Source organism: Agelaius phoeniceus, chromosome 36 (assembly GCF_051311805.1).
Source record: "Agelaius phoeniceus isolate bAgePho1 chromosome 36, bAgePho1.hap1, whole genome shotgun sequence".
In the NCBI taxonomy this organism is placed as follows: Eukaryota; Metazoa; Chordata; class Aves; order Passeriformes; family Icteridae; genus Agelaius; species Agelaius phoeniceus.
The window spans coordinates 726,765-750,577 of NC_135300.1; the positions used below are offsets into that span (position 1 = coordinate 726,765).

At 54.0% G+C, this 23,813-nt stretch overlaps 1 protein-coding gene across 11 annotated transcripts in view; it reads right to left on the reverse strand.

The window, feature by feature from the left end:
• The window catches only part of LOC129134070 (alpha-actinin-4), a 32,676-nt gene that overhangs the window by 7,933 nt on the left and 930 nt on the right, over window positions 1–23,813 (reverse strand). For 2 of the 11 annotated variants that reach the window (XM_077193013.1, XM_077193006.1), the window contains exons 2-15: window positions 13,181–13,295; window positions 12,006–12,125; window positions 10,504–10,590; window positions 10,180–10,267; window positions 9,701–9,779; window positions 9,546–9,627; window positions 6,832–6,917; window positions 4,896–4,988; window positions 3,856–3,894; window positions 3,512–3,703; window positions 2,646–2,793; window positions 1,776–1,926; window positions 1,188–1,296; window positions 109–249 (exon numbers count right to left, since the gene is read on the reverse strand). In XM_077193013.1, the coding sequence (XP_077049128.1) occupies window positions 109–249; window positions 1,188–1,296; window positions 1,776–1,926; window positions 2,646–2,793; window positions 3,512–3,703; window positions 3,856–3,894; window positions 4,896–4,988; window positions 6,832–6,917; window positions 9,546–9,627; window positions 9,701–9,779; window positions 10,180–10,267; window positions 10,504–10,590; window positions 12,006–12,125; window positions 13,181–13,295 (1,530 nt within the window). Of the gene's footprint in view, window positions 1–108; window positions 250–1,187; window positions 1,297–1,775; window positions 1,927–2,645; window positions 2,794–3,511; window positions 3,743–3,855; window positions 3,895–4,071; window positions 4,111–4,215; window positions 4,255–4,895; window positions 4,989–6,831; window positions 6,970–7,301; window positions 7,484–7,887; window positions 7,974–9,545; window positions 9,628–9,700; window positions 9,780–10,179; window positions 10,268–10,503; window positions 10,591–12,005; window positions 12,126–13,180; window positions 13,296–23,813 lie in introns of those variants that run through there. The other 9 variants (XM_077193015.1, XM_077193010.1, XM_077193014.1 and 6 more) reach the window with 7 other exon arrangements.

The window sequence follows — 23,813 nt, forward strand, 5'->3', positions numbered from 1 at the left end:
GAAAACACCCCAACGCCACCAGAGAACACCCTGAAAATTATAAATATATAAATATATATAGATTTTAAATGATTTTTGGGAGAGGAGCCGGGGTCTGGGCCTTCCCACCTGGATCTCCTCGATGGTGTGCACGATGAACATGTCCTGCAGGTCCTCCATGGCGCTCTCCATCCAGTTGTTGAAGGGCGCCGCGCGCTTGGCGTACTCCAGGTGCAGCTCGTCGATGGTCTCCAGCTGCTTCTCCATTTTCTGGGGACAGAAACACCAAAATTGGGATCAGGGGTTTGGGATATGGGGTTGGGATCAGGGGTGCAGCTCGTCCATGGTCTCCAGCTGCTTCTCCATTTTCTGGGGACAGAAACACCAAAATTGGGATCAGGAGCTGGGATATGGGGTTGGGATCAGGGGTTGGGATCCAGGTGTGCAGCTCATCGATGGTCTCCAGCTGCTTCTCCATTTTCTGGGGACAGAAACACCAAAATTGGGATCAGGGGTGGGGATCTGGGGTTGGGATCTGGGGTTTGGGATCCAGGGGTTGGGATCCGGGGTGCAGCTCGTCGATGGTCTCCAGCTGCTTCTCCATTTTCTGGGGACAGAAACACCAAAATTGGGATCAGGAGCTGGGATATGGGGTTGGGATCAGGGGTTGGGATCCAGGGCGGGGATGCAGGGGTGGAATCCAGGGTTGAGATCCAGAGGCTGAGATCCAGGGATGGGATCCAGGGTTGGGATCCAAGGATGGGATCCAGGGGTTCATTGGGATCCAGGGGTGTTTGGGATTCCAGGGTTGGTTGGGATGGGATCTGGGGTGGGATCTGGGGCTGTTTGGGATTCCAGGATTGGGATCCAGGGCTGTTTGGGATCCCAGGGTTGGGATCCAGGGGTTGGGATCCAGGGGTTCATTGGGATCTGGGGTTGGGATCCAGGGGTGTTTGGGATCCAGGGGTGTTTGGGATCCAGGGTTGGGATCCTGGGGTTCACTGGGATCTGGGGCTGTTTGGGATCCCTGGACCAACCTCGAGGGCCTCGCGGCGGCTGTGGGTCAGCGAGCCCAGCAGGTCCCACTGGTCACAGATCCCAGGGTTGGGATCCAGGGGTGTTTGGGATCCAGGGTTGGGATCCAGGGGTTCACTGGGATCTGGGGCTGTTTGGGATCCCATCCCTCCCCACGGGATCCCTGGACCAACCTCGAGGGCCTCGCGGCGGCTGTGGGTCAGCGAGCCCAGCAGGTCCCACTGGTCACAGATCTTCTGGCACCGCGCGTTGACGCTCGGAGAGTCGTAGTAATCCAGCTCACTGGGGAAAATGGGGAAAATGGGGAAAAATGGGGGAAAAATAGGGGGTAAATGGGGAAAAATGGAGAGGAAATGGGAAAAAACCAAGGGAAATGGGGAGAAATGGGGAACAGTGGGGGGTGGTTTTGGGGTCCCATACTTGAGCTCCTGGGCGATGGCCAGGCTTTGTTTTTGGGGACACTTTGGGGGTGATTTTGGGGTCCAGTCTGGGGTGATTTTGGGGTCCAGTCTGGGGTGTTTTGGGGGTGTTTTGGGGGTGTTTTGGGGTCCCATACTTGAGCTCCTGGGTGATGGCTGAGTTTTGTTTCTGGGGACACTTTGGGGGTGATGTTGGGGTCCAGTTTCGGGTGTTTTGGGGTCCCATCCTTGAGCTCCTGGGCAATGGCCAGGCTTTGTTTTTGGGGACACTTTGGGGGTGATTTTGGGAACACTTTGGGGGTGATTTTGGGGTCCAATTTCGGGTGTTTTGGGGTCCCATACTTGAGCTCCTGGGCGATGGCTGCGATCTGCTCCACGCGGTCCTGGTGCGCCGCCAGGTCCGACTCGAAGGCCTCGTGCTTGCGGAGCAGCGCCCGCACCTGGGCCAGGGAGGCCGTGCCCGAGTCCCGGTCCCGCAGGGCCACCTCCTTACCTGGGTGTGGGGACAGCCCTGAGACCCCAAATCCCTCCCTGTGCCACCCCTGTGCCACCTCCTTACCTGGGTGTGGGGACAGCCCTGAGACCCCAAACCCCTCCCTGTGCCAGCCCTGTGTCACCTCCTTACCTGGGCACAGGTGTGGGGACAGCCCTGAGACCCCAAATCCCTCCCTGTGTCACCCCTGTGCCACCTCCTTACCTGGGTGTGGGGACAGCCCTGAGACCCCAAATCCCTCCCTGTGCCACCCCTGAGACCCCAAATCCCTCCCTGTGCCACCCCTGGGACCCCAAATCCCTCCCTGTGTCATCCCTGTGCCACCTCCTTACCTGGGCACAGGTGTGGGGACAGCCCTGGGACCCTGTCACCCCCAATTCCATTCCCTGCTCCCCAAATCCCTCCCCTGAATACTCAAATCCTGGTGTCTGAACCCCCAAATTCTGGTGTCTGAATCCCCAAATCCTGGTGTCTGAACTCCCAAATTCTGGTGTCTGAACCCCCAAATCCCTCCCTTGAACCCCCAAATCCCTGCCCTGAATACTCAAATCCTGGTGTCTGAACTCCCAAATTCTGGTGTCTGAACCCCCACATCCTGGTGTCTGAACTCCCAAATTCTGGTGTCTGAACTCCCAAATTCTGGTGTCTGAACCCCCAAATCCCTCCCTTGAACCCCCAAATCCCTCCCCAGCGCCCCCAGGTCCCTCCCCACCCTTTACCTTCCGTCCAGCCCTCGTGGATCGAGGCTTTCTGCCGGAATTTCTCGGCCAGGTGATCGAGGCGCTCCAGGCGCCGCAGCTCCGTCAGCAGCCACTCCTCGTGTCCCTTCTCGGCCTGCTCCAGGCGCTGCCAGCCCGCCCCGATGTCCTGGGGACCCCAAAACCCATCAGAGTCACCCCAAAAATCCCTCAGAGTCACCCCAGCTTCAGGTGACCCCAAAACCCCCTGGCACAGGTGACCCCACTCTTCGTGTCCCTTCTCGGCCTGTCCCAATATCCTGGGGATCCAAAAATGCTCAGGGTCACCACAAAAACCCCTCAGGGTCACCCCAAAGCCCCCAGACCCACTGAGACCATCCTGCCCTCGGAGGGCATGAAGGCCAAGGCAGATTTGGGGCAGTTTAGGGTGGATTTGGGGCAGTTTAGGGTGGATTTAGGACCCTAAATCCCCCAGACTCACCGAGACCATCCTGCCCTCGGAGGGCATGAAGGCCAAGGCAGATTTGGGGCCGTTCACAGTGGATCTGGGGCCATTCACAGTGGATTTAGGACCCTAAAGCCCCCAGACTCACTGAGACCATCCTGCCCTCGGAGGGCATGAAGGCCAAAGCAGATTTGGGGCAGTTCAGGGTGGATTTAGGACCCTAAATCCCCCAGACTCACCGAGACCATCCTACCCTCGGAGGGCATGAAGGCCAAGGCAGATTTGGGGCAGTTTAGGGTGGATTTGGGGCTGTTCACAGCGGATTTAGGACCCTAAATGCCCCAGACTCACCGAGACCATCCTGCCCTCGGAGGGCATGAAGGCCAAGGCAGATTTGGGGCAGTTCAGGGTGGATTTAGGACCCTAAATGCCCCAGACTCACCGAGACCATCCTGCCCTCGGAGGGCATGAAGGCGGGCCGGCCGCTGAGGCGCAGTTTGGTCTGCAGGGTGTTGAAGTTGATCTCCAGCTGACATTTCTCCTGCACCTTGGGGGGTTTGTGCACCCGCCGGTACTCGCGGAAATCCTCCAGCTTCTGCTGCATGGCCGGGATGGTCTTCTGGGGGTCCCGGGCCTCCAGCCACGGGATAGTGCGCTGGATCCACGCCAGGAGCTGGGGAAAAGGGGATTTGGGGTTTGGGATGGGGTTTGGGATGTGGGATGGGGTTTGGGATGGAGTTTGGGGTGTGGGATGGGGTTTGGGATGGTCTTCTGGGGGTCCCGGGCCTCCAGCCAGGGGATGGTGCGCTGGATCCACGCCAGGAGCTGGGAGGGGACAGATTTGGGGTTTGGGATGGGGTTTGGGATGGTCTTCTGGGGGTCCCGGGCCTCCAGCCACGGGATGGTGCGCTGGATCCACGCCAGGAGCTGGGGAAAAGGGGATTTGGGGTGTGGGATGGGGTTTGGGATGGGGTTTGGGATGGTCTTCTGGGGGTCCCGGGCCTCCAGCCAGGGAATGGTGCGCTGGATCCACGCCAGGAGCTGGGGAAAAGGGGATTTGGGGTTTGGGATGGAGTTTGGGATGGGGTTTGGGATGGGGTTTGGGATGGGTTTGGGGTGTGGGATGGTCTTCTGGGGGTCCCGGGCCTCCAGCCAGGGGATGGTGCGCTGGATCCAGGCCAGGAGCTGGGGAAAAGGGGATTTGGGGTGTGGGATGGGGCTGGATCCATGTCAGCAGCTGGGGGAGAGGGGATTGGGAATGTGGGAGGGGGGTCTGGGGGTGTTTTTGGGGTGCGATTTGGGGTTTTCCCCCCTTACATCCGAGGCCGGGCACTCACAGTGATCCATGGGGGGATTTGGGGATATTTGGGGGTGTTTTTGGGGTGTTTTTGAGGTGTTTTTGAGGTGTTTTTGAGGTGTTTTTGATGTGTTTTTGGGGATATTTTTGGGGTATTTTTGAGGTGTTTTTGGGGTGTTTTTGGGGTATTTTTGAGGTGTTTTTGGGGTATTTTTGAGGTGTTTTTGGGGTATTTTTGGGGTGATTTTGGGGGTATTTTGGGGGTGTTTTTGGGGGTATTTTTGAGGTGTTTTTGGGGTGTTTTTGGGGTTTTCCCCCCTTACATCCGAGGCCGGGCACTCACAGTGATCCATGGGGTGTTATTGGGGTGTTTTGGGGGTGTTTTTGGGGGTGTTTTTGGGGATATTTTTGGGGTATTTTTGGGGTGTTTTGGGGGGTATTTTTGGGGTATTTTTGAGGTGTTTTTGTGAAGTTTTTGTGATGTTTTTGGGGTGTTTTTGGGGTGTTTTTGGGGTCTTTCCCCCCTTACATCCGAGGCCAGGCGCTCGTAGTCCTCCATGAGCTGCTCGTTCTCCTGGTTCACGGCCAGAACTTTGCAGATCCGGTTGGCCGCCGTCTCCGCCTGCGGGAATTCCGGAATTCCGGGAATTTCGGGAATGCGGGAGGGGGAATGTGGGAATGGGAATGTGGGATTGGGAATATGGGAATATGGGATTGGGAATGTGGGAATATGGGATTGGGAATGTGGGGAAATGGGAATATGGGAATATGGGATTGGAAATATCGGATTGGGAATATGGGAAAATGAGATTGGGAAAATGGGAATATAGGAATATGGGAATGGGAGTATGAGAATATGGGAATATGGAAATTTGGGAATATGGGAATATGGGAATGGGAATATGGGAATAGGAATATGCGAATATGGGATTGGGAATATGGGAATATGGGGATATGGGAATGTCAGATTGGGAATGAGAACATGGGAATATGGGATTGGGAATATGGGGATATGGGATTGGGAATTTGGGATTGGGAACATGGGAATGAGAACTTCAAAAAAAGTTTGAAGGAAAGGAAGGGGAAAGGAAGGAGGGAAAAAAGGGGAAAAAATTGGGAAAAAAAGAGGGAAAAGGGAGAGGGGAGGGAAAAAAAGGGGAAAAATTTGGGAGAAAATTGGGAGAAAAAAGGGGTGAAAACGGGGAAAAAAGGGGAAAGTAAAAGAAAATAAAAGAAAGGGGGAAGAAAAAGGGAACCCCAGCCCTCGGTGGGCCTGATCCCAATCCCAATCCCAATCCCAATCCCAATCCCAATCCCAACCCGCCCCAGGAGGAGGAGGAGGAGGAGGAGGAGGAGGAGGAGGAAGAGGCCGGGCTGGAGGTACCTGGGTGGGAGGCAGAGGAGGAATCCAGGAGGAGGAGGAGGAGGAGGACGAGGAGGAGCTGGGAAGGGCCAGGAGGAGGAAAATCCAACGGCCGGGGAGGAAGGAAAGAAAGGAAATAAATAAAGGAAATAAATAAAGAAATAAATAAAGGAAATTAATAAAGGAAATTAATGAAGGAAATTAATGAAGGAAATAAATGAGGGAAATAAATGAAGGAAATAAATAAAGGAAATAAATGAGGGAAATAAATGAAGGAAATTCATAAATCAAATAAAGGAAACGGGGGGAAGGGAAGGGAAAGGAATGGAGGAAGGGAATGGAAGAAGGGGAAAAGGAAGGGAACAAAGGAAAAGGGAAAGGAAGGGGATAAAAGGGAAAAGGAAGGGGATAAAGGAAAGGAAAAGGGAAGGGAATAAAGGAAGGGAATGAGAAAGGGAATAAAGGAAGGGGGAAAAGGAAAGGGATAAAGGAAAGGAGAAAAGGAAGGGAATAAAGGGCAAAAGGAAGGGAATGAAGGGAAACCCAAGGGAATGAAGGCAGGGGATGAGGAGGGGAAGCCATGCAGACCCTGAGGAAAAGGCAGCGTGAGCTCAGCAGAGCCCGGCCCCACTCCCCTGTGCCCAGGCCAAGCAGAGCAGCAGCCAGGCAGGGCCCAGGCCCCAGATCCCAGGGCAGGCCCCAGGTCCCAGCTCCCAGATTCCAGACCCCAGAGGGTCCCAGATCCCAGAGGGTCTCAGATCCCAGATCCCAGATCCCAGGGCAGATCCCAGGGCAGGTCCCAGCTCCCAGGTCCCAGAGGGTCCCAGAGGGTCCCAGATCCCAGACCCCAGAGGGCCCCAGAGGGTCTCAGATCCCAGAGGGTCCCAGAGGGTCCCAGAGCAGATCCCAGATCCCAGGGCAGGTCCCAGATGGTCCCAGATGGTCCCAGAGGGTCCCAGCGGGTCCCAGAGGACCCCAGAGGGTCCCAGCTCCCAGGGCAGATCCCAGGGCAGGTCCCAGATCCCAGAGGGTCCCAGAGGGTCCCAGTGGGTCCCAGATCAGATCCCAGCTCCCAGGGCAGCGGGCGCGGGGCCGCGCTCACCTTCTGGGCCCCGGAGAAGGCGTGGTAGAAGCAGGACACGTAGGTCATGATGGCCTTCTCGTCGGGCCGCAGCGTGCCCACGATATCTGCCCGAGAGCACGACAGCCCCGGCTGCAGCAGCGCCCCCGCTTCCGGAACCTTCCTGTTCCCGCCTTCCGAACCTTCCCGTTCCTGCCTTCCAGAATCTTCCCACTCCCGCCTTCCAGAACCTTCCCATTCCCGCCTTCTGAACCTTCCCGTTCCCGCCTTCCGGAACCTTCCCGTTCCCGCCTTCCGGAACATTCCCATTCCTGCCTTCCGGAACCTTCCCATTCCCGCCTTCCGGAACCTTCCCGTTCCCGCCTTCCGGAACGTTCCCATTCCCACCTTCCGGAACGTTCCCATTCCCGCCTTCTGAACCTTCCCATTCCCGCCTTCCGGAACGTTCCCATTCCCACCTTCCGGAACGTTCCCATTCCTGCCTTCTGAACCTTCCCGTTCCCGCCTTCCAGAACCTTCCCGTTCCCGCCTTCCGGAACGTTCCCAGCGCGGGCGGGAGGCGCCGCCGGGCCCGGGGTGCCCGCCCTGCCCAGCTCATGGGGGGCTGGAAATGCCTTGGGCCCCTCCTCAACCCCGCCCTGCATTGCCATGGAATCCCCTGGATCTCCATTCATTTCCCATGGATTTCCCATGGATTTCCATTAATTCCCATGGATTTCCCATGGATTCCCCATACATTCCCATACATTCCCATGGATTTCCCATGGATTCCCCATGGATTCCCCATGGATTTCCCCATACATTCCCATGGATTTCCCGTGGATTCCCCGTGGAATTCCCGCACCCTCAGGACCCCCAGGCAGGTTTAACCCCTCGTGAGCCGGCCGGGGGCGGTCCCGGAGCCCCCGAGAGCGACAGCGGCTGCGGCTGCAAGGGAAGCGAGCGTGAGAGAGCAGAGAGAGAGACAGAGAGAGAGAGGGAGAGAATTCCAGGGGGAAGGTTCTGGAAGGGGCAGGCCCGGGAGGAAGGGTCCGGAAGGGGCAGGCCCGGGAGGAAGGTTCCGGAAGCTCCCGGTACCTTCTGGGCCCCGGAGAAGGCGTGGTAGAAGCTGGACACGTAGGTCATGATGGCCTTCTCGTCCGGCCGCGCCGTGTTCACGATGTCTGCGGGAACCGCGGGGTTAAACCCGGAGCAAACCCGGAGCAAACCGGGAGTGAACCCGGAGCAAACTGGGAGTGAACCCGGAGCAAACTGGGAGCAAACCCGGAGTAAACCGGGAGCAAACCCGGAGCAAACTGGGAGTGAACCCAGAGCAAACTGGGAGTGAACCCAGAGCAAACTGGGAGAAAACTGGGAGCGAACCGGGAGCAAACTGGGAGCAAAATGGGAGCAAACCCGGAGCAAAATGGGAGCGAACCCGGAGCAAACCGGGAGCAAACCGGGAGAAAACCCGGAGCAAACTGGGAGCAAACTGGGAGTGAACCCGGAGCAAACTGGGAGCAAACTGGGAGCAAACCAGGAGTGAACTGGGAGCAAACCGGGAGCAAACCGGGAGTGAACCCAGAGCAAACTGGGAGCAAACTGGGAGTGAACTGGGAGCCTTTCCCGGCTGGAATTCTGCTCCAAGGGCCCCAGATCCTGGGGGATCCACCTGGATGGGATTGGGGCTGGATGGGGGAAATCTGGGGTTGGGTTGGGTGGGGGGTCCTGGAATTGTGGGGTCAGAGAGTTGTGGGGTCCTGGAATTGTGGGATCCTGGAATTGAAGGATCAAAGAGTTGTGGGATGCTGGAATTGTGGGATGCTGGAATTGTGGGATCATGGGATTGTGGGGTCCTGGAATAACGAAATCAGAGAATGATGAGATCCTGGAATAAGACAATGTCAGATTTATGGGATGCTGGAATTGTGGGATCCAAGAGTTGTGGGATCCTGGAATAACAAAATCCGAGAGTTTTTCGGATCCTAGAAAAAGAGAATGCCGGGTTTGTGGGATGCTGGAATTGTGGGGTCCTGGAATTGTGGGGTCCTGAAGTAATGGAATAACAAAATCCAAGAAATATGGGATCCTTGAAGAAGGGAATGCCAGATTTTTGGGATCCTGGAATTGTGGGGTCCTGGAATAATGAAACCTGAAAATGATGGGATCCTTGAAGAAGGGAATGCCAAGTTTGTGGGATGCTGGAATTGTGGGATCCTGAAGTAATGGAATAACAAAACCCGAGAGTTATGGGATCCTTGCAGAAGGGAATGCCAGATTTTGGGGATGCTGGAATTGTGGGGTCCTGGAATAACGAAACCTGAAAATGATGGGATCCTAGAAGAAGGGAATGCCAGGTTTTTGGGATCCTGGAATTGTGGGGTCCTGGAATAAAGAAACCTGAAAATGATGGGATCCTAGAAGAAGGGAATGCCAGATTTTGGGGATCCTGGAATTGTGGGGTCCTGGAATAACGAAACCTGAAAATGATGGGATCCTAGAAGAAGGGAATGCCAGATTTTTGGGATCCTGGAATTGTGGGATTGTGCAGCTTTGGAGACCCAAGCGTTCTGCACCCCTGGCAGTGCAGGACGATAAAATCAAAGAACCACAGAGCCCTGAGCACCCCAAATCCTGCATGAATCCACCTGCACAGCTGGGAATTGGTGTGAAACAGGAGAAACCCAGGTTAAACCAGGGATCCTGTGGGGAAATCCCCCCCAGGCCGGGAGGAGATCCCGGGATCCCCCACTCACCCTCGGCATCCAGCATCTTGGGAATGTCCAGGTACTTCTCAGCCACCTCGAAGGCGTTGTTGAGGTTGGTGACGGGGTCATCCTGGGGGAGGAGGGGCTCTGTGGGTGGGGGTCCCCAAGCGCCCGCGCGCGCCAGGGCAGGGCCAGGGCCGTACCTTGCGCAGTTTGTCGTACTCGATCAGCTCCGGGCGGTGCCGGTGGATGAGGGCGTTGAAGGCCAGCCCGTCCTTCCAGCTGGGGGGAAAAACAAACTGGGATCAGGTCATGGGAATGTGCAGGGATCAGGTCATGGGAATGTGCAGGGAAACTGGGATCAGGTCATGGGAATGTGCGGGGAAAACGGGGATCAGGTCATGGGAATGTGCGGGGATCAGGTCATGGGAATGTGTGGGGAATGGGGATCAGGTCATGGGAATGTGCGGGGAAATGGGGATCAGGTCATGGGGAAAATGAGGATCAGGTCATGGGAATGTGCAGGGATCAGGTCATGGGAATGTGCAGGGAAAATGGGGATCAGATCCCAGGAACCTTTGGGGAATTCAGGAATTCTGACCCTGCCTGAGCCAGCCCGCCCTGGGGAATGAGGAAGAGGAAGGGGAAGAGGAGGAGGAAGAGGAAGGGGAAGAGGAAGGACCTGATGTGGAAGTTCTGGACGTTGACGTTCTTGTACGGCGCCGTTTTCCGCTGGCACCAGAGCAGGAGCCCCTCCTTGGCCGAGGTCTCTGCGGGAGCAGGAGCAGAGATTGGGGTGGATCCCACGATCCCAGGGACAGATCTCAGGGGCAGATCCCGGGGTGGATCCCACAATCCCAGGGGCAGATCCTGCGGTGGATCCCCACAATCCCAGGGGCAGATCCCAGGGTGGATCCCACAATCCCAGGGACAGATCCCAGGGGTGGATCCCACAATCCCAGGGGCAGATCCCACAATCCCAGGGGCAGATCCCATGTCCCGTTACCTTCCACGGAGATGTCCTGGATGGCGAAGCGCAGGATGATCGTCCAGATCATGCCCAGCGTCATCTTGGCGTTCCCGTCCACGATCTCTGCGGGGAAAACACCGGGAATGGACTCCAGGTGGGAATTCCAGAGGGAAAACACAGGGAATGGACTCCAGGTGGGAATTCCCAGGGAATGGACTCCAGGTGGGAATTCCCAGAGGGAATTATGGGGTTGTGGGACCCTGGAATTGGGGGGGGGGGGGGCTCCACAATGGAGGAGTCAAAACCTCGTGGGTTCCCCCAAAAAATGAACGGATCCCACACCAGGGAGTCCTGCAGTAATGGGATCCTGGGATCTGGGAATGGTGGGATCCCGGATTTGTGGAGTCTCAGGACACGGAACTCTGGAATTACGGGACCCAAAAATCGTGGAACGCCAGGATTAGGGGATGCAGGATTCGTGGGATTGCAGGACTGGAATTCGTTACAGAACCATGGAATCCTGGGATTATGGAATTGCTTGGGTCGGGAAAGACCTCGGAAACCACAGAGGGGGGAAGGAATCCCACAGGGCAGGGCAGGGCAGGGATTCCGGGCTCCTCATCCCGGCCCCGCATTCCCAGGGCTGCCCCCAGCCGTTGTTTTTTGGGAATTCCTGGGCCGGGGGCGGGCACCGGGCGTCTCCGGGCTCGGGGCCGGTCGGGACTCGCTCGGCTCCGGGCACGCGGAGCTTCCCCGGCTCAATCCCAACAAACCGGCCCGGCCGGAGCCGCTGCCAGCACGGCCCGCCCGGCCCCGGAGGGATCCCGGGGAACGGTCCTGGAGATCCCATGGGGAAGGATCCCAAACCCACAGGGAAGGATCCCAATCCCACAGGGAACAGTCCCAGTCCTGCAGGGAATGACCCTGATCCCACAGGGAATGATCCCAATCCCACAGGGAATGGTCCTGATCCCACAGGGAATGGTCCCAATCCCACAGGGAACAGTTCTGGAGATCCCACAGGGAATGATCCCAATCCCACAGGGAATGATCCCGATCCCACAGGGAATGGTCCTGGAGATCCCACGGGGAATGATCCCAATCCCACAGGGAACAGTTCTGGAGATCCCACAGGGAATGATCCCAATCCCACAGGGAATGACCCTGATCCCACAGAGAATGATCCCAATCCCACAGGGAATGGTCCTGGAGATCCCACAGGGAATGACCCTGATCCCACAGGGAATGGTCCCAATCCCACAGGGAACGATCCCAATCCCACAGGGAATGACCCTGATCCCACAGGGAATGACCCTGGAGATGCCACAGGAATGGTCCCAATCCAGCAGGGAACGATCCCAACCCTGCAGGGTTTAAATCAGTGTTCAAGGATTTCAGTAAAGATTAAAAGCCCTCAAAACCCCGATTTTGGCCCAAAAGGGGCCCTGGGGTGTTGGATCCCAGTGGATCCGAGTGGATCCCAGTGGATCCCATCAGATCCCAGCGGATCCCAGCGGATTCCCGGGGCGGGGCCTCACCCTCGGCGCCGATGGAGACGAGCTTGACGCCTTTGCTGGCGATGAAGTCCAGGGCCTTGTTGACGTTGTTGATCTTGTGCACCCTCATCTTGCCCCGCTCGGGCTTCGGGAGCCGCTCCCCTGAAACGGGAACGGGGCAGCACTGAGGGGTTTGGGTCAGGATTGAGGGGTTTGGGTCAGGGTTAAAGGGTTTGGGTCAGGACTGAGGGGTTTGGGTCAGGACTGAGGGGTTTGGGTCAGGATTGAAGGGTTTGGGTCAGGACTGAGGGGTTTGGGTCAGCACTGAGGGGTTTGGGTCAGGATTGAGGGGTTTGGGTCAGGGTTAAAGAGTTTGGGTCAGGATTGAAGGGTTTGGGTCAGGGTTAAAGGGTTTGGGTCAGGACTGAAGGGTTTGGGTCAGGATTGAGGGGTTTGGGTCAGCACTGAGGGGTTTGGGTCAGCACTGAGGGGTTTGGGTCAGGGTTAAAGGGTTTGGGTCAGGATTGAAGGGTTTGGGTCAGGGTTAAAGGGTTTGGGTCAGGATTGAAGGGTTTGGGTCAGGATTGAAGGGTTTGGGTCAGGATTGAGGGGTTTGGGTCAGCACTGAGGGGTTTGGGTCAGCACTGAGGGGTTTGGGTCAGGATTGAGGGGTTTGGGTCAGGATTGAGGGGTTTGGGTCAGGACTGAAGGGTTTGGGTCAGGGTTAAAGGGTTTGGGTCAGGACTGAGGGGTTTGGGTCAGGATTGAGGGGTTTGGGTCAGGATTGAGGGGTTTGGGTGAGGATTGAAGGGTTTGGGTCAAGTCTAAAAGTGTTTGGGGAGGTTTCAGTACTTTGGGCCAAGCTGGGGGGGGTTTGGGCCCAGTTTAAGGATTTTGGGCCCAGTTTGAGGATTTTGAGCTCAGTTTGGGGGCTTTTGACCCAGTTTAGGGATTCTGGGCCTACCTAGGCTGTTTTTGGGCTGAGTTTGGAGGATTTTGGTCCCAGTTTGAGGATTTTGGGATGAGTTTGGGGGTTTTTGGTCCCAGTTTGAGGATTTTGGGCTGAGTTTGGGGGTTTTTGGTCCCAGTTTAAGGATTTTGGGCTGAGTTTGGGGGTTTTTGGTCCCAGTTTAAGGATTTTGGGCTGAGTTTGGGGGTTTTTGGTCCCAGTTTGAGGATTTTGGGCTGAGTTTGGGGGTTCTGTGCTGAGGCCTGACCTGAGATGACCTCGAGCAGCAGCATCAGCTTGAGCCCGTCCCGGAAATCCTCGTCGATGTTCTCGATCTGCGTGCCCGCCTTGCGCAGGTGGGAATTGCACCAGGCCGTGAACGTCTGCGGGGCAGGGCTGGGGTCAGTCGGGGGCACCCCCGGGGTTTGGGGGCACCCCCGGGGTTGGGGGGGACCTCTGGGGTCAGTGGGGACCTCCAGGGTTTGGGAGCACCCCTGGGGTCAGTGGGGACCTCCAGGGTTTGGGGGAACCCCAGGGTCAATGGGGACCTCCAGGGTTTGGGGGCACCCCTGGGGTCAGTGGGGACCTCCAGGGTTTGGGGGCACCCCTGGGGTCAGTGGGGACCTCCAGGGTTTGGGGGCACCCCTGGGGTCAGTGGGGACCTCCAGGGTTTGGGGAGAAAATGGGGAATTGGGGGTCTGGGGATTCCTCATCCCACTGGGAATGACCCCATTGATCCCATTGGGAATGATCCCATTGATCCCATTGGGAACGATCCCACTGATCCCAGCAGGAATGACCCCACAGGTCCCACTGGGAATGACTCCAGGATATTGACCCCATTGGGAATGACCCCACTAATCCCATTGGGAATGATCCCATTGGGAATGACCCCACTGATCCCATTGGGAATGACCCCATTGGGAATGACCCCACTGATCCCATTGGGAATGATCCCATTGACCCCACTGGGAATGACCCCACTGGGAATGACCCCATTGGGAATGACCCCACTGATCCCATTGGGAATGATCCCATGGACCCCATTGGGAATGACCCCACTGATCCCACTGGGAATGACCCCACTGATCCCATTGGGAATGACCCCACTGACCCCATTGGGAATGATCCCACTGATCCCATTGGGAATGACCCCACTGATCCCATCACATTACTGACCCCACTGGGAATGATCCCACTGATCCCATTGGGAATGACCCCATCACATTATTGACCCCACTGGGAATGACCCCATTGGGAATGACCCCGCTGACCCCATCACATTATTGACCCCACTGGGAATGACCCTGGACCTTTCATCCCTGGGAACGCCCAATGCCCCAACCCCCAGCTCCATTTCCTGCGGAACTGCGACGGCTCCGCCCCAAAATCTCCTTGTGGGGGCACATTTTGGGATCAGGACCCGCTCCAAGGCCGGGATCCACCCCAAACCCAGGGCAAACCCTGGCCGGTCCCCCCGGCTGTGGGAAGGCCCAGACCCCGCAGGATCCCCGGGAGATCCCAGCTTGGGGCGGCTCCGGGATCGCCCTGGGCTCGGGCGGCTCCGGGCGGTGCCGGGACTTTGGCCGTGCCAGGCCCGCACATGCCTGAGCCAGGCGTGGCCGGGCGCGGCCGCGGGCACCGACACGCACGGGACACGCAGGGGCTGAGTCAGCCTGGGCTGGGAGAGATCCTGAAAACACCAGAAAAATCCACTCTGGGATCTCCTGTATGGACACACACACGGGCCTGAGTCAGCCTGGGCCGGGAGAGATCCCGGAAAAATCCCAGAAAAATCCACTCTGGGATCTCCTGTATGGACACACACACGGGGCTGAGTCAGCCTGGGCCGGGAGAGATCCCGGAAAAATCTCAGAAAAATCCCAGAAAAATCTCAGAAAAATCCACTCTGGGATCTCCTGTATGGACACATACACGGGGCTGAGTCAGCCTGGGCCGGGGAGAGATCCCGGAAAAATCTCAGAAAAATCCCAGAAAAATCTCAGAAAAATCCACTCTGGGATCTCCTGTATGGACACACACACACGGGGCTGAGTCAGCCTGGGCCGGGAGAGATCCCGGAAACACCAGAAAAATCCACTCTGGGATCTCCTTCATGGACAGGAACATGGGCATGAGAGATCCCACAGAGATCCCAGAAAAACACCAGAAAAATCCACTCTGGGATCTCCTGTATGGGCACATGCATAAAATCCGGGATAAAATCAAACCCGTGATAAAATCCAGGATAAAATCTGGGATAAAATCAAACCCGGGATAAAATCGAACCTGGGATAAAACCCGTGATAAAATCAAACCCAGGATAAAATCAAACCCGGGATAAAATCAAACCCGGGATAAAATCAGACCCGGGATAAAACCCGTGATAAAATCAAACCCGTGATAAAATCAAACCCGGGATAAAATCCAGGATAAAATCCGTGATAAACCAAACCCGTGATCAAACCAAACCCGTGATAAACCAAACCCGTGATAAACCAAACCCGGGATAAACCAAACCCGGGATAAACCAAACCCGGGATAAACCAAACCCGTGACAAACCAAACCCGTGATAAACCAAACCCGGGATAAACCAGACCCGTGATAACCCCGTGATAAACCAAACCTGGGATAAACCAAACCCGGGATAAACCAAACCCGGGATAAACCAAACCCGGGATAAACCAGACCCGTGATAAACCAGACCCGGGATAAACCAGACCCGGGATAAACCCGTGATAATCAATGTCGGGGCGGATCCATCGCGTGCGGCCCCGCTCCGTCCCCAGCGGTGCCCGTGGGGCCATTCCCGATCCCGCCGCGATTTCCTGGCCCGGAAGCGCGGCCCGGGCGCTTTCCAGGCATTGTCAGGGGCCGGGACCCCCCCGCGCCCAAAGCCCGGCCGGGAACCGCCCCAGATCCCGGGAATTCGGGGCCCAAATCCCGGGAATTCGGGGCCCAAATCCCGGGAATTCGGGGCTGCAAACCCCGGGAATTCGGGGCTGCTCGAGCCCATCCCGGCCCAAATCCCGGGAATTCGGGGCTGCAAATCCCGGGAATTCGGGGCCCAAACCCCGGGAATTCGGGGCCCAAACCCCGGGAATTCGGGGCTGCAAATCCCGGGAATTCGGGGCCCAAACCCCGGGAATTCGGGGCCGCTCGAGCCCATCCCGGCCCCTCTTTATCCCAAATCCCGGGAATTCGGGGCCCAAATCCCGGGAATTCGGGGCCGCTCGAGCCCACCCGGCCCCTCTTTATCCCCAATCCCGGGAATTCGGGGCTGCATGAGGGCACTCGGGGCCCAAATCCCGGGAATTCGGGGCTGCATGAGGGCACTCGGGGCCCAAATCCCGGGAATTCGGGGCCGCTCGAGCCCATCCCAGCCCAAATCCCGGGAATTCGGGGCCGCTCGAGCCCATCCCGGCCCCACTTTATCCCCAATTTCCCCGATTTGGGCAAATCCGCCTCGTTCCTGCCCAACTTTGGCATTCCCGAGCTGCAGGATGAGCTCGCCCCAAAGTCGTTGGGATTTTGGGGCTTTTGAGGCTTTTGTTCCTCTTTTCATCCCTTTTTTCCCTAAAAATTGGGAATTTCAGGAGGAAAATGCACTTTCCTCCCTCTTTTCCCCCATTTTTTACCTAAAAATTGGGAATTTCAGGAGGAAAATGCACTTTCCTCCCTCTTTCCCCCCATTTTTTCCCCAAACCCCAACTTTGGGATGGAAAATCCCTCGGAAGAAGCTGGGATGTGTCTGTGAACGATTCCCAAGGGATGTTCCCAATTTTTAGGGGAAATTCCCCATTTTGGGCAGGCTGGGGGTGCTGCCCTGGGGTCCTTTCCTGGGGGATTTTTCCCCAAAAAAGCCCCAAATTGGGATTTTCCTTTGGGAGCCTCCCAGAATTCCTCAGGTTTGAGTCATTTTTGGGTCATTTTTGGGTCATTTTTGGGTCATTTTTAGGTCCTTTTTGGGTCCTTTCTGGGTCTTTTTTGGGTCATTTTTGGGTCCTTTTTGGTCTTTTTTGGGTCCTTTTTGGGTCTTTTTTGGGTCCTTTTTGGGTCTTTTTTGGGTCCTTTTTGGGTCATTTTTAGGTCATTTTTGGGTCCTTTTTGGGTCATTTTTAGGTCATTTTTGGGTCCTTTTTGGGTCATTTTTTGGTCATTTTTAGGTCCTTTTTGGGTCATTTTTAGGTCATTTTTGGGTCCTTTTTGGGTCCTTTTTGGGTCATTTTTAGGTCATTTTTGGGTCATTTTTGGGTCCTTTTTGGGTCCTTTTTGGGTCCTTTTTGGGTCATTTTTAGGTCATTTTTGGGTCATTTTTGGGTCCTTTTTGGGTCCTTTTTGGGGTTTTTCCCCCTGTGGGGACCCCGAGAATTCCAGGGGGGAATGAGCCCCCCCCCCCCCCCCCCCGGGTGGGTTTTGGGGTCAATCTCGGGGTTTTGGGGTCCCAAAAATCCCCAAAAAATCCCAAAAAATCCCCAAAAATCCCCCAAAAATCCCCCAAAATCCCCCCAAAATCCCCCCAAAATCCCCAAAAATCCCCAAAAATCCCCAAAAAATCCCCAAAAATCCCCAAATTGGGGTCGTGAATGAGGCCCCGTCAGGCAGGAAGGAATTCGCCCCCAAATTCCCAAATTCCCAATGTCCAAATGGGCAGAGCTGAAAGGAAATTCCAGAGGGAATAAAAACCTCAGCCAGGCGCTCATTAGTGCCGTTAATTACCAGCGTTTGCATAATTAACGTCATTAACCAGAGGGGAACAGGAGGAAAAATGGGGGAAATGACCCAAAAACCACAACAAGGGGGCAGAAATTGGGGAAAAAAGGGCAAAAAACCCAGGGGGGGTGGTGAAAAAACGAGGAAAAGTCACCCAGAAATGAGAAAAATGGGGAAAAATGGGGAAAGTTATTTAAACATGGGGAAAAAAAGTACCAAAAATTGAGGGAAAGGGAGGAAAAATCGGGAAAATGAGCAGAAAATTTGGGAAAGTGGCCAAAAAAAAGGTCAGGAAGTCACCCAAAAAATCAGGAAATGGGAGCAAAAATGGGGAAAAATAATGGTGGGAAATGACTAAAATCAGGAAAAACGGGAAAATGTGGGGAAAGTGAGCAAAATCTCAGGGAAAAGGCACTAAAAATCAGGGAAAATCAGGAAAAATGAGCAGAAATGAGCAGAAATGAGCAGAAATGAGCAGAAATGAGGATTTTGGGGGTGTTTTGTCCCATCCCCAGCACATCCTTGGCTCTCCCCTTACCCTGGAATGGTTTTGGGGCTTTTTTGGATGGTTTTGTTGTTGTTCTTTGGGATGTTTTTGCTGTTGTTTTTATGGATGTTTTTGCTGGTTTTTTGCTGGTTTTTTGTGCTTTTTTGGATGTTTTCTGTTGTTTTTCGGATGTTTTTGGTGTTGTTTTTTGCCGTTTTTTGTGGGGTTTTTTTGGATGTTTTTGCTGTTGTTTTTATGGATGTTTTTGCTGGTTTTTTGCTGGTTTTTTTCCTGGTTTTTTGTGCTTTTTCTGATGTTTTCAGTTGTTTTTTCAGATGTTTTTGCTGTTGTTCTTTTGGATGTTTTTGCTGGTTTTTTGTGGGTTTTTCGGATGTTTTCTGTTGTTTTTTCTGATGTTTTTGCTGTTGTTTTATTGGATGCTTTTGTTGTTGCTTTCATGGATGTTTTTGCTGGTTTTTTTGGTGCTTTTTCAGATGTTTTTGCTGTTGTTTTTTGCTGGTTTTTCGGATGTTTTTGATGTTGTTTTTTACTGTTTTTTGTGGGTTTTTTGAATGTTTTTGCTGTTGTTTCTATGAATGTTTTTGCTGCTTTTTTGTGCTTTTTCGGATGCTTTTGCTGTTGTTCTTGGGGATGTTTTTGCTGTTGTTTTTCAGATGTTTTTGCTGTTTTTTTGTGCTTTTTCTGATGTTTTCTGTTGTTTTCCGGATGCTTTTGTTGTTGTTTTTATGGATGTTTTTGCTGTTGTTTTTTGCTGGGTTTTTTTGTGTTTTTTCTGATGTTTTTGCTATTGTGTTTTTGGATGTTTTTGCTGGTTTTTTTGCTGGTTTTTTGTGCTTTCTCTGATGTTTTTTCTGTTGTTTTTTGGATGTTTTTGCTGTTGTTTTTTGGATGCTTTTGTTGTTTTTCAGATGTTTTTTCTGCTGGTTTTTTTGCTGTTTTTCCTGTTGTTTTTTCGGATGCTTTTGTTGCTTCCTCTGCATCTGCTGCTCCCGGGGGAGGCCGGGGCACGGAATTCTCCTCATTCCTTGCCCTTATTGGGCTCTGGCCGGGATTTTTTGGGAATAACGCGGCCAATTCCGGGCAGGATGCGCGGCTCCCCCCCCTCGCCTGGATTTGGGGCTTTTTGGGGTTTTTTTGGGGTTTTTTTTGGGTTTTTTTGGGGTTGTTTTGGGGGTTTTTTGGGGGTTTTTTTTGGTTTTTTGGGGGGGTTTTTTGGGGGTTTTTTTGGGTTTTTTGGGGTTTTTTTTGGGGTTTTTTTGGGGTTTTTTTGGGGGGGTTTTTTGGGGTTTTTTAGGGGTTTTTTGGGGGGTTTTTTGGGTTTTTTTTGGGGTTGTTTTGGGGGTTTTTTGGGTTTTTTGGGGGGTTTTTGGGGTTTTTTTTTGGGGGGTTTTTTGGGGTTTTTTTTGGGGGGGTTTTTTGGGGTTTTTTTTGGGTTTTTGGGGGGTTTTTTTGGGGGTTTTTGGGGGTTTTTTTTTGGGGTTTTTTGGGGGTTTTTTTTGGGTTGTTTGGGGGTTTTCTGGGGTTTTTTTGGGGTTTTTTTGGGGGTTTTTTGGGGGTTTTTTTTGGGTTGTTTGGGGGTATTTTTGGGGGTTTTTTTGGGGTTTTTTTTGGGTTTTTTTTGGGTATTTTGGGCCGCAGGTGGGTCAGGGCGTGCCCGCATTCCAGGAGGGATGAGCGACCGCGCCTCTCCCGAAATTCAGCCCAAAATTGAATTTTTGGGGAGATTTTCCAGCCCAGGAAAAGCTTCCCGTGCTTTATTCTGGGAGTTCTGGCTGCAGCCGGGATGGGCTGAGATTGCTGGGGAAAGGAGCTGGAAATGGCCCAAAAATGGGGAAAAAAGAGAGAAATAAACCCAAAGGGAGGAGCAGAGGGAGGAGAGACCCCAGTGAGGGGCTGGGGTCCCCAAAGGGCAGCTGGGATGGGGTAAAAATAATGGGGGTTATAGAGAGAAAAACACCTGGATGGGGCAGAAATAATGGGGGAAAAACACCTGTGTGGGGTGAAAATAATGGGGAAAAACACCTGTGTGGGGTGAAAATAATGGGGGATTATAGAGAGAAAAACACCTGTGTGGGGTGAAAATAATGGGGGAAAAACACCTGGTTAGGGAAAAAATAATGGGGGAAAAACACCTGGTTGGGGTAAAAATACTGAGTTTTTATAAAAAGAAAAACACCTGTTTGTGGCAAAAATAATGGGGGTTTATAGGAGGAAAAACACCTGTATAGGGCAGAAATTTGAGGGGTTTTGTAGGAGGAAAACCACCTGGTTAGGGCAAAATTCCTGGGAGGAAAAACACCTGTTTGGGGCAAAAAATTCCTGGGTTTTATGAGTGAAAACCACCTGTTTAGGGCAAAAAATTTGAGGGGTTTTATGGGAGGAAAAACACCTGGTTAGGGCAAAAATTCCTGGAAGGAAAACCACCTGTTTGGGGCAAAAAATTCCTGGGTTTTATAGGAGGAAAAACGCCTGGTTAGGGCAAAATTCCTGGGAGGAAAACCACCTGTTTGGGGCAAAAACTTCCTGGGTTTTATGGGTGAAAAACACCTGGTCAGGGCAAAAATTCCTGGGGTTTTATGGGTGAAAACCACCTGTTTGGGGCAAAATTTTGAGGGGTTTTATGGTAGGAAAACCACCTGGTTAGGGCAAAATTCCTGGGAGGAAAAGCAGCTGTTTGGGGCAAAAAATTCCTGGGTTTTATGGGAGAAAAACACCTGCTTAGGGCAAAATTTTGAGGGGTTTTATGGGAGGAAAACCACCTGGTCAGGGCAAAATTCCTGGGAGGAAAACCACCTGTTTGGGGCAAAAATTCATGTGTTTTATGGGTGAAAAACCACCTGTTTGGGGCAAAAATTCCTGGGGTTTTATGGGTGAAAAACACCTGGTTAGGGCAGAAATTTGAGGGGGTTTATGGGAGGAAAACCACCCGGTCAGGGCAAAATTCCTGGGAGGAAAAACACCTGTTTGGGGCAAAAAATTCCTGTGTTTTATGGGAGAAAAACACCCGGTCAGGGCAAAAATTCCTGGGGTTTTATGGGTGAAAAACACCTGTATAGGGCAAAAATTCCTGGGGTTTTATAGGAGGAAAACCACCCGGTCAGGGCAAAATTCCTGGGAGGAAAAAACACCTGTTTGGGGCAAAAATTCCTGGGGTTTTATAGGAGGAAAAACACCTGGTTAGGGCAAAAATTTGAGGGGTTTTATGGGAGGAAAAACACCTGGTTAGGGCAAAATTCCCGGAGGAAAAGCAGCTGAAATTCCCGGGTGTTTTTGGTGGCTCTGGGGAGGAAGGAAAGGACGGACGGACAGACGGACACGGACGGACGCTGAGAGGGCCCGGGTGCCGCCGCTCTCCCGCCGCTCCGGCCGCATTGTTGGGATTCCAGAGAATTCCGGAGGCGAATCCCTTCCCATCCCCGCCCTGGGGCTCCGCGATACTCGGGGTTCCGAACGCGGGGCAGCCTCGGGAGGGGACGCAGATCCCCAAAATCCCCAAATTCTCCCCAAACCATCCCCAAAAATCCCCAAATTCTCCCCAAATGATCCCCAAAACACGGGAGGAGGAGGAGCGCGGGCCATCCCGAACTGCGCTCATTAATTAACAGCTCATTAAGCCCCGGCTCGGATCTCATCCATCCTCCGGCATCCCGGCCCCGAATCCCGACGGATCCAGGGGAAAATTCCCATTCTGGGCGGGGGAGAAGCGCCAGGAAAGGGGTGGGAAACGTGGGACGGGAGCGGGAAGCGCCGGGAATGGCAGGAAGTGCAGGAGGAAGAGGAGGAGGAGGAGGAGGAGGAGGAGGAAGCTCACGCCGCGCTTCCTGTGCCAAAAATAATCGAACTTAGCCCGGATTTTTATTGGGAAAAACCTGGGAATCGCAGGGAACCACGGCAGCGTCCCAGCCCCAAAAATGTCCCAAAAGTGAGGGGATTCACCCCAGAATGCAGGAGCTGAGCAGCACGGCGGGGAAGGGAGCGCGGAACGGAGGGAACTCAACCGAAACCCAGGGAATTCACAGTAAAACTCAGGGAATTCACAGCAAAACTCAGGGAATTCAACCGAAACCCAGGGAATTCAACCAAAACTCAGGGAATTCACAGAAAAACCCAGGGAATTCACAGTAAAACTCAGGGAACTCAACTGAAACCCGGGGAATTCACAGCAAAACTCAGGGAATTCACAGCAAAACTCAGGGAACTCACAGCAAAACTCAGGGAATTCAACCGAAACTCAGGGAATTCACAGCAAAACTCAGGGAATTCACAGCAAAACTCAGGGAAATCACAGCAAAACTCAGGGAACTCAACCAAAACTCAGGGAACTCAACCCAAACTCAGGGAATTCAACCAAAACTCAGGGAACTCAACCGAAACTCAGGGAATTCAACCTAAACTCAGGGAACTCAACCAAAACTCAGGGAACTCAACCCAAACTCAGGGAATTCAACCAAAACCCAGGGAATTCAACCAAAACTCAGGGAACTCACAGCAAAACTCAGGGAACTCAACCAAAACTCAGGGAACTCAACCCAAACTCAGGGAATCGAACACAGAACGCGCGGAAGTGAACACGGGATTGGTAAATTAATGGAACCTGAGGGAATTCAACCCAAACTCAGGGAATTTGACCCAAACACAGGGAGGGAACACGAAACTCACAGAACTCAAGGCACAACTCAGGGGATGGAGCCCAAAACTGCGGGAATTCACCCCAAACTGAGGGAATGGAACCCAAAACTGAGGGAATGGAACCCAAAACTGAGGGAATGGAACCCCAAACTGAGGGAATTCACTCCAAACCCAGGGATTCACCCCAAACTGAGAGAATTCACCCCAAAATGCAGGAATGGAACCTCAAACATGGGAATTCACCCCAAACTGTGGGAATTCTCCCCAAACTGAGGGAATTCGCTCCAAACTGAGGGAATTCACCCCAAACTGAGGGAATTCTCCCCAAACTGAGGGAATTCACCCCAAACTGCGGGAATTCTCCCCAAACTGAGGGAATTCACCCCAAACTGCGGGAATTCTCCCCAAAGCCAGGAATTCTCCCCAACCTGCGGGAATTCTCCCCAAACTGCGGGAATTCACCCCAAACTGCGGGAATTCTCCCCAAACTGCGGGAATTCTCCCCCGAGCCAGGAACTCTCCCCCAGCCCGGACTCCTCCGGCCGAGTCCCGCCCGTCTCCAATGATTAACCCGGAACCCTCCGGCGCCCGCTCGGAATTCCGGGCCAGCCCCTCCCAGTCCCGGCGGTTCCCACGCCCGAGGGTCCCGGGGGATTTCTGGGGAGGGGGCGATGGACGGGACCCCCCCCCGGTGCTCCCGATGCCCCGGGAAGGCGGCGGATCCCGGCGGATCCCGGTGGATCCCGGCGGATCCCCCTTTCCCCAGTGCCCTTTATCCTTGCCCGCCGCCCTCCGGAAGCTTCTCCAGCCGGAATTGGGGGGGAGAGACCCTCCGGACCCCCCTAAAACCAGAGGAAATCCCTCGGGGTTCCCAAAATTCAGCCCTCAGTCCTCAGGTGTGGAACCCCCCTTTAAACACAGCACCCCAAAATTCAGCCCTCAGTCCTCAGGTGTGGAACCCCCTTCCAAAACCAGCACCCCAAAATTCAGCCCTCAATCCTCAGGTGTTGTTCCAAAACCAGCACCCCAAAGTTCAGCCCTCACCTCTCA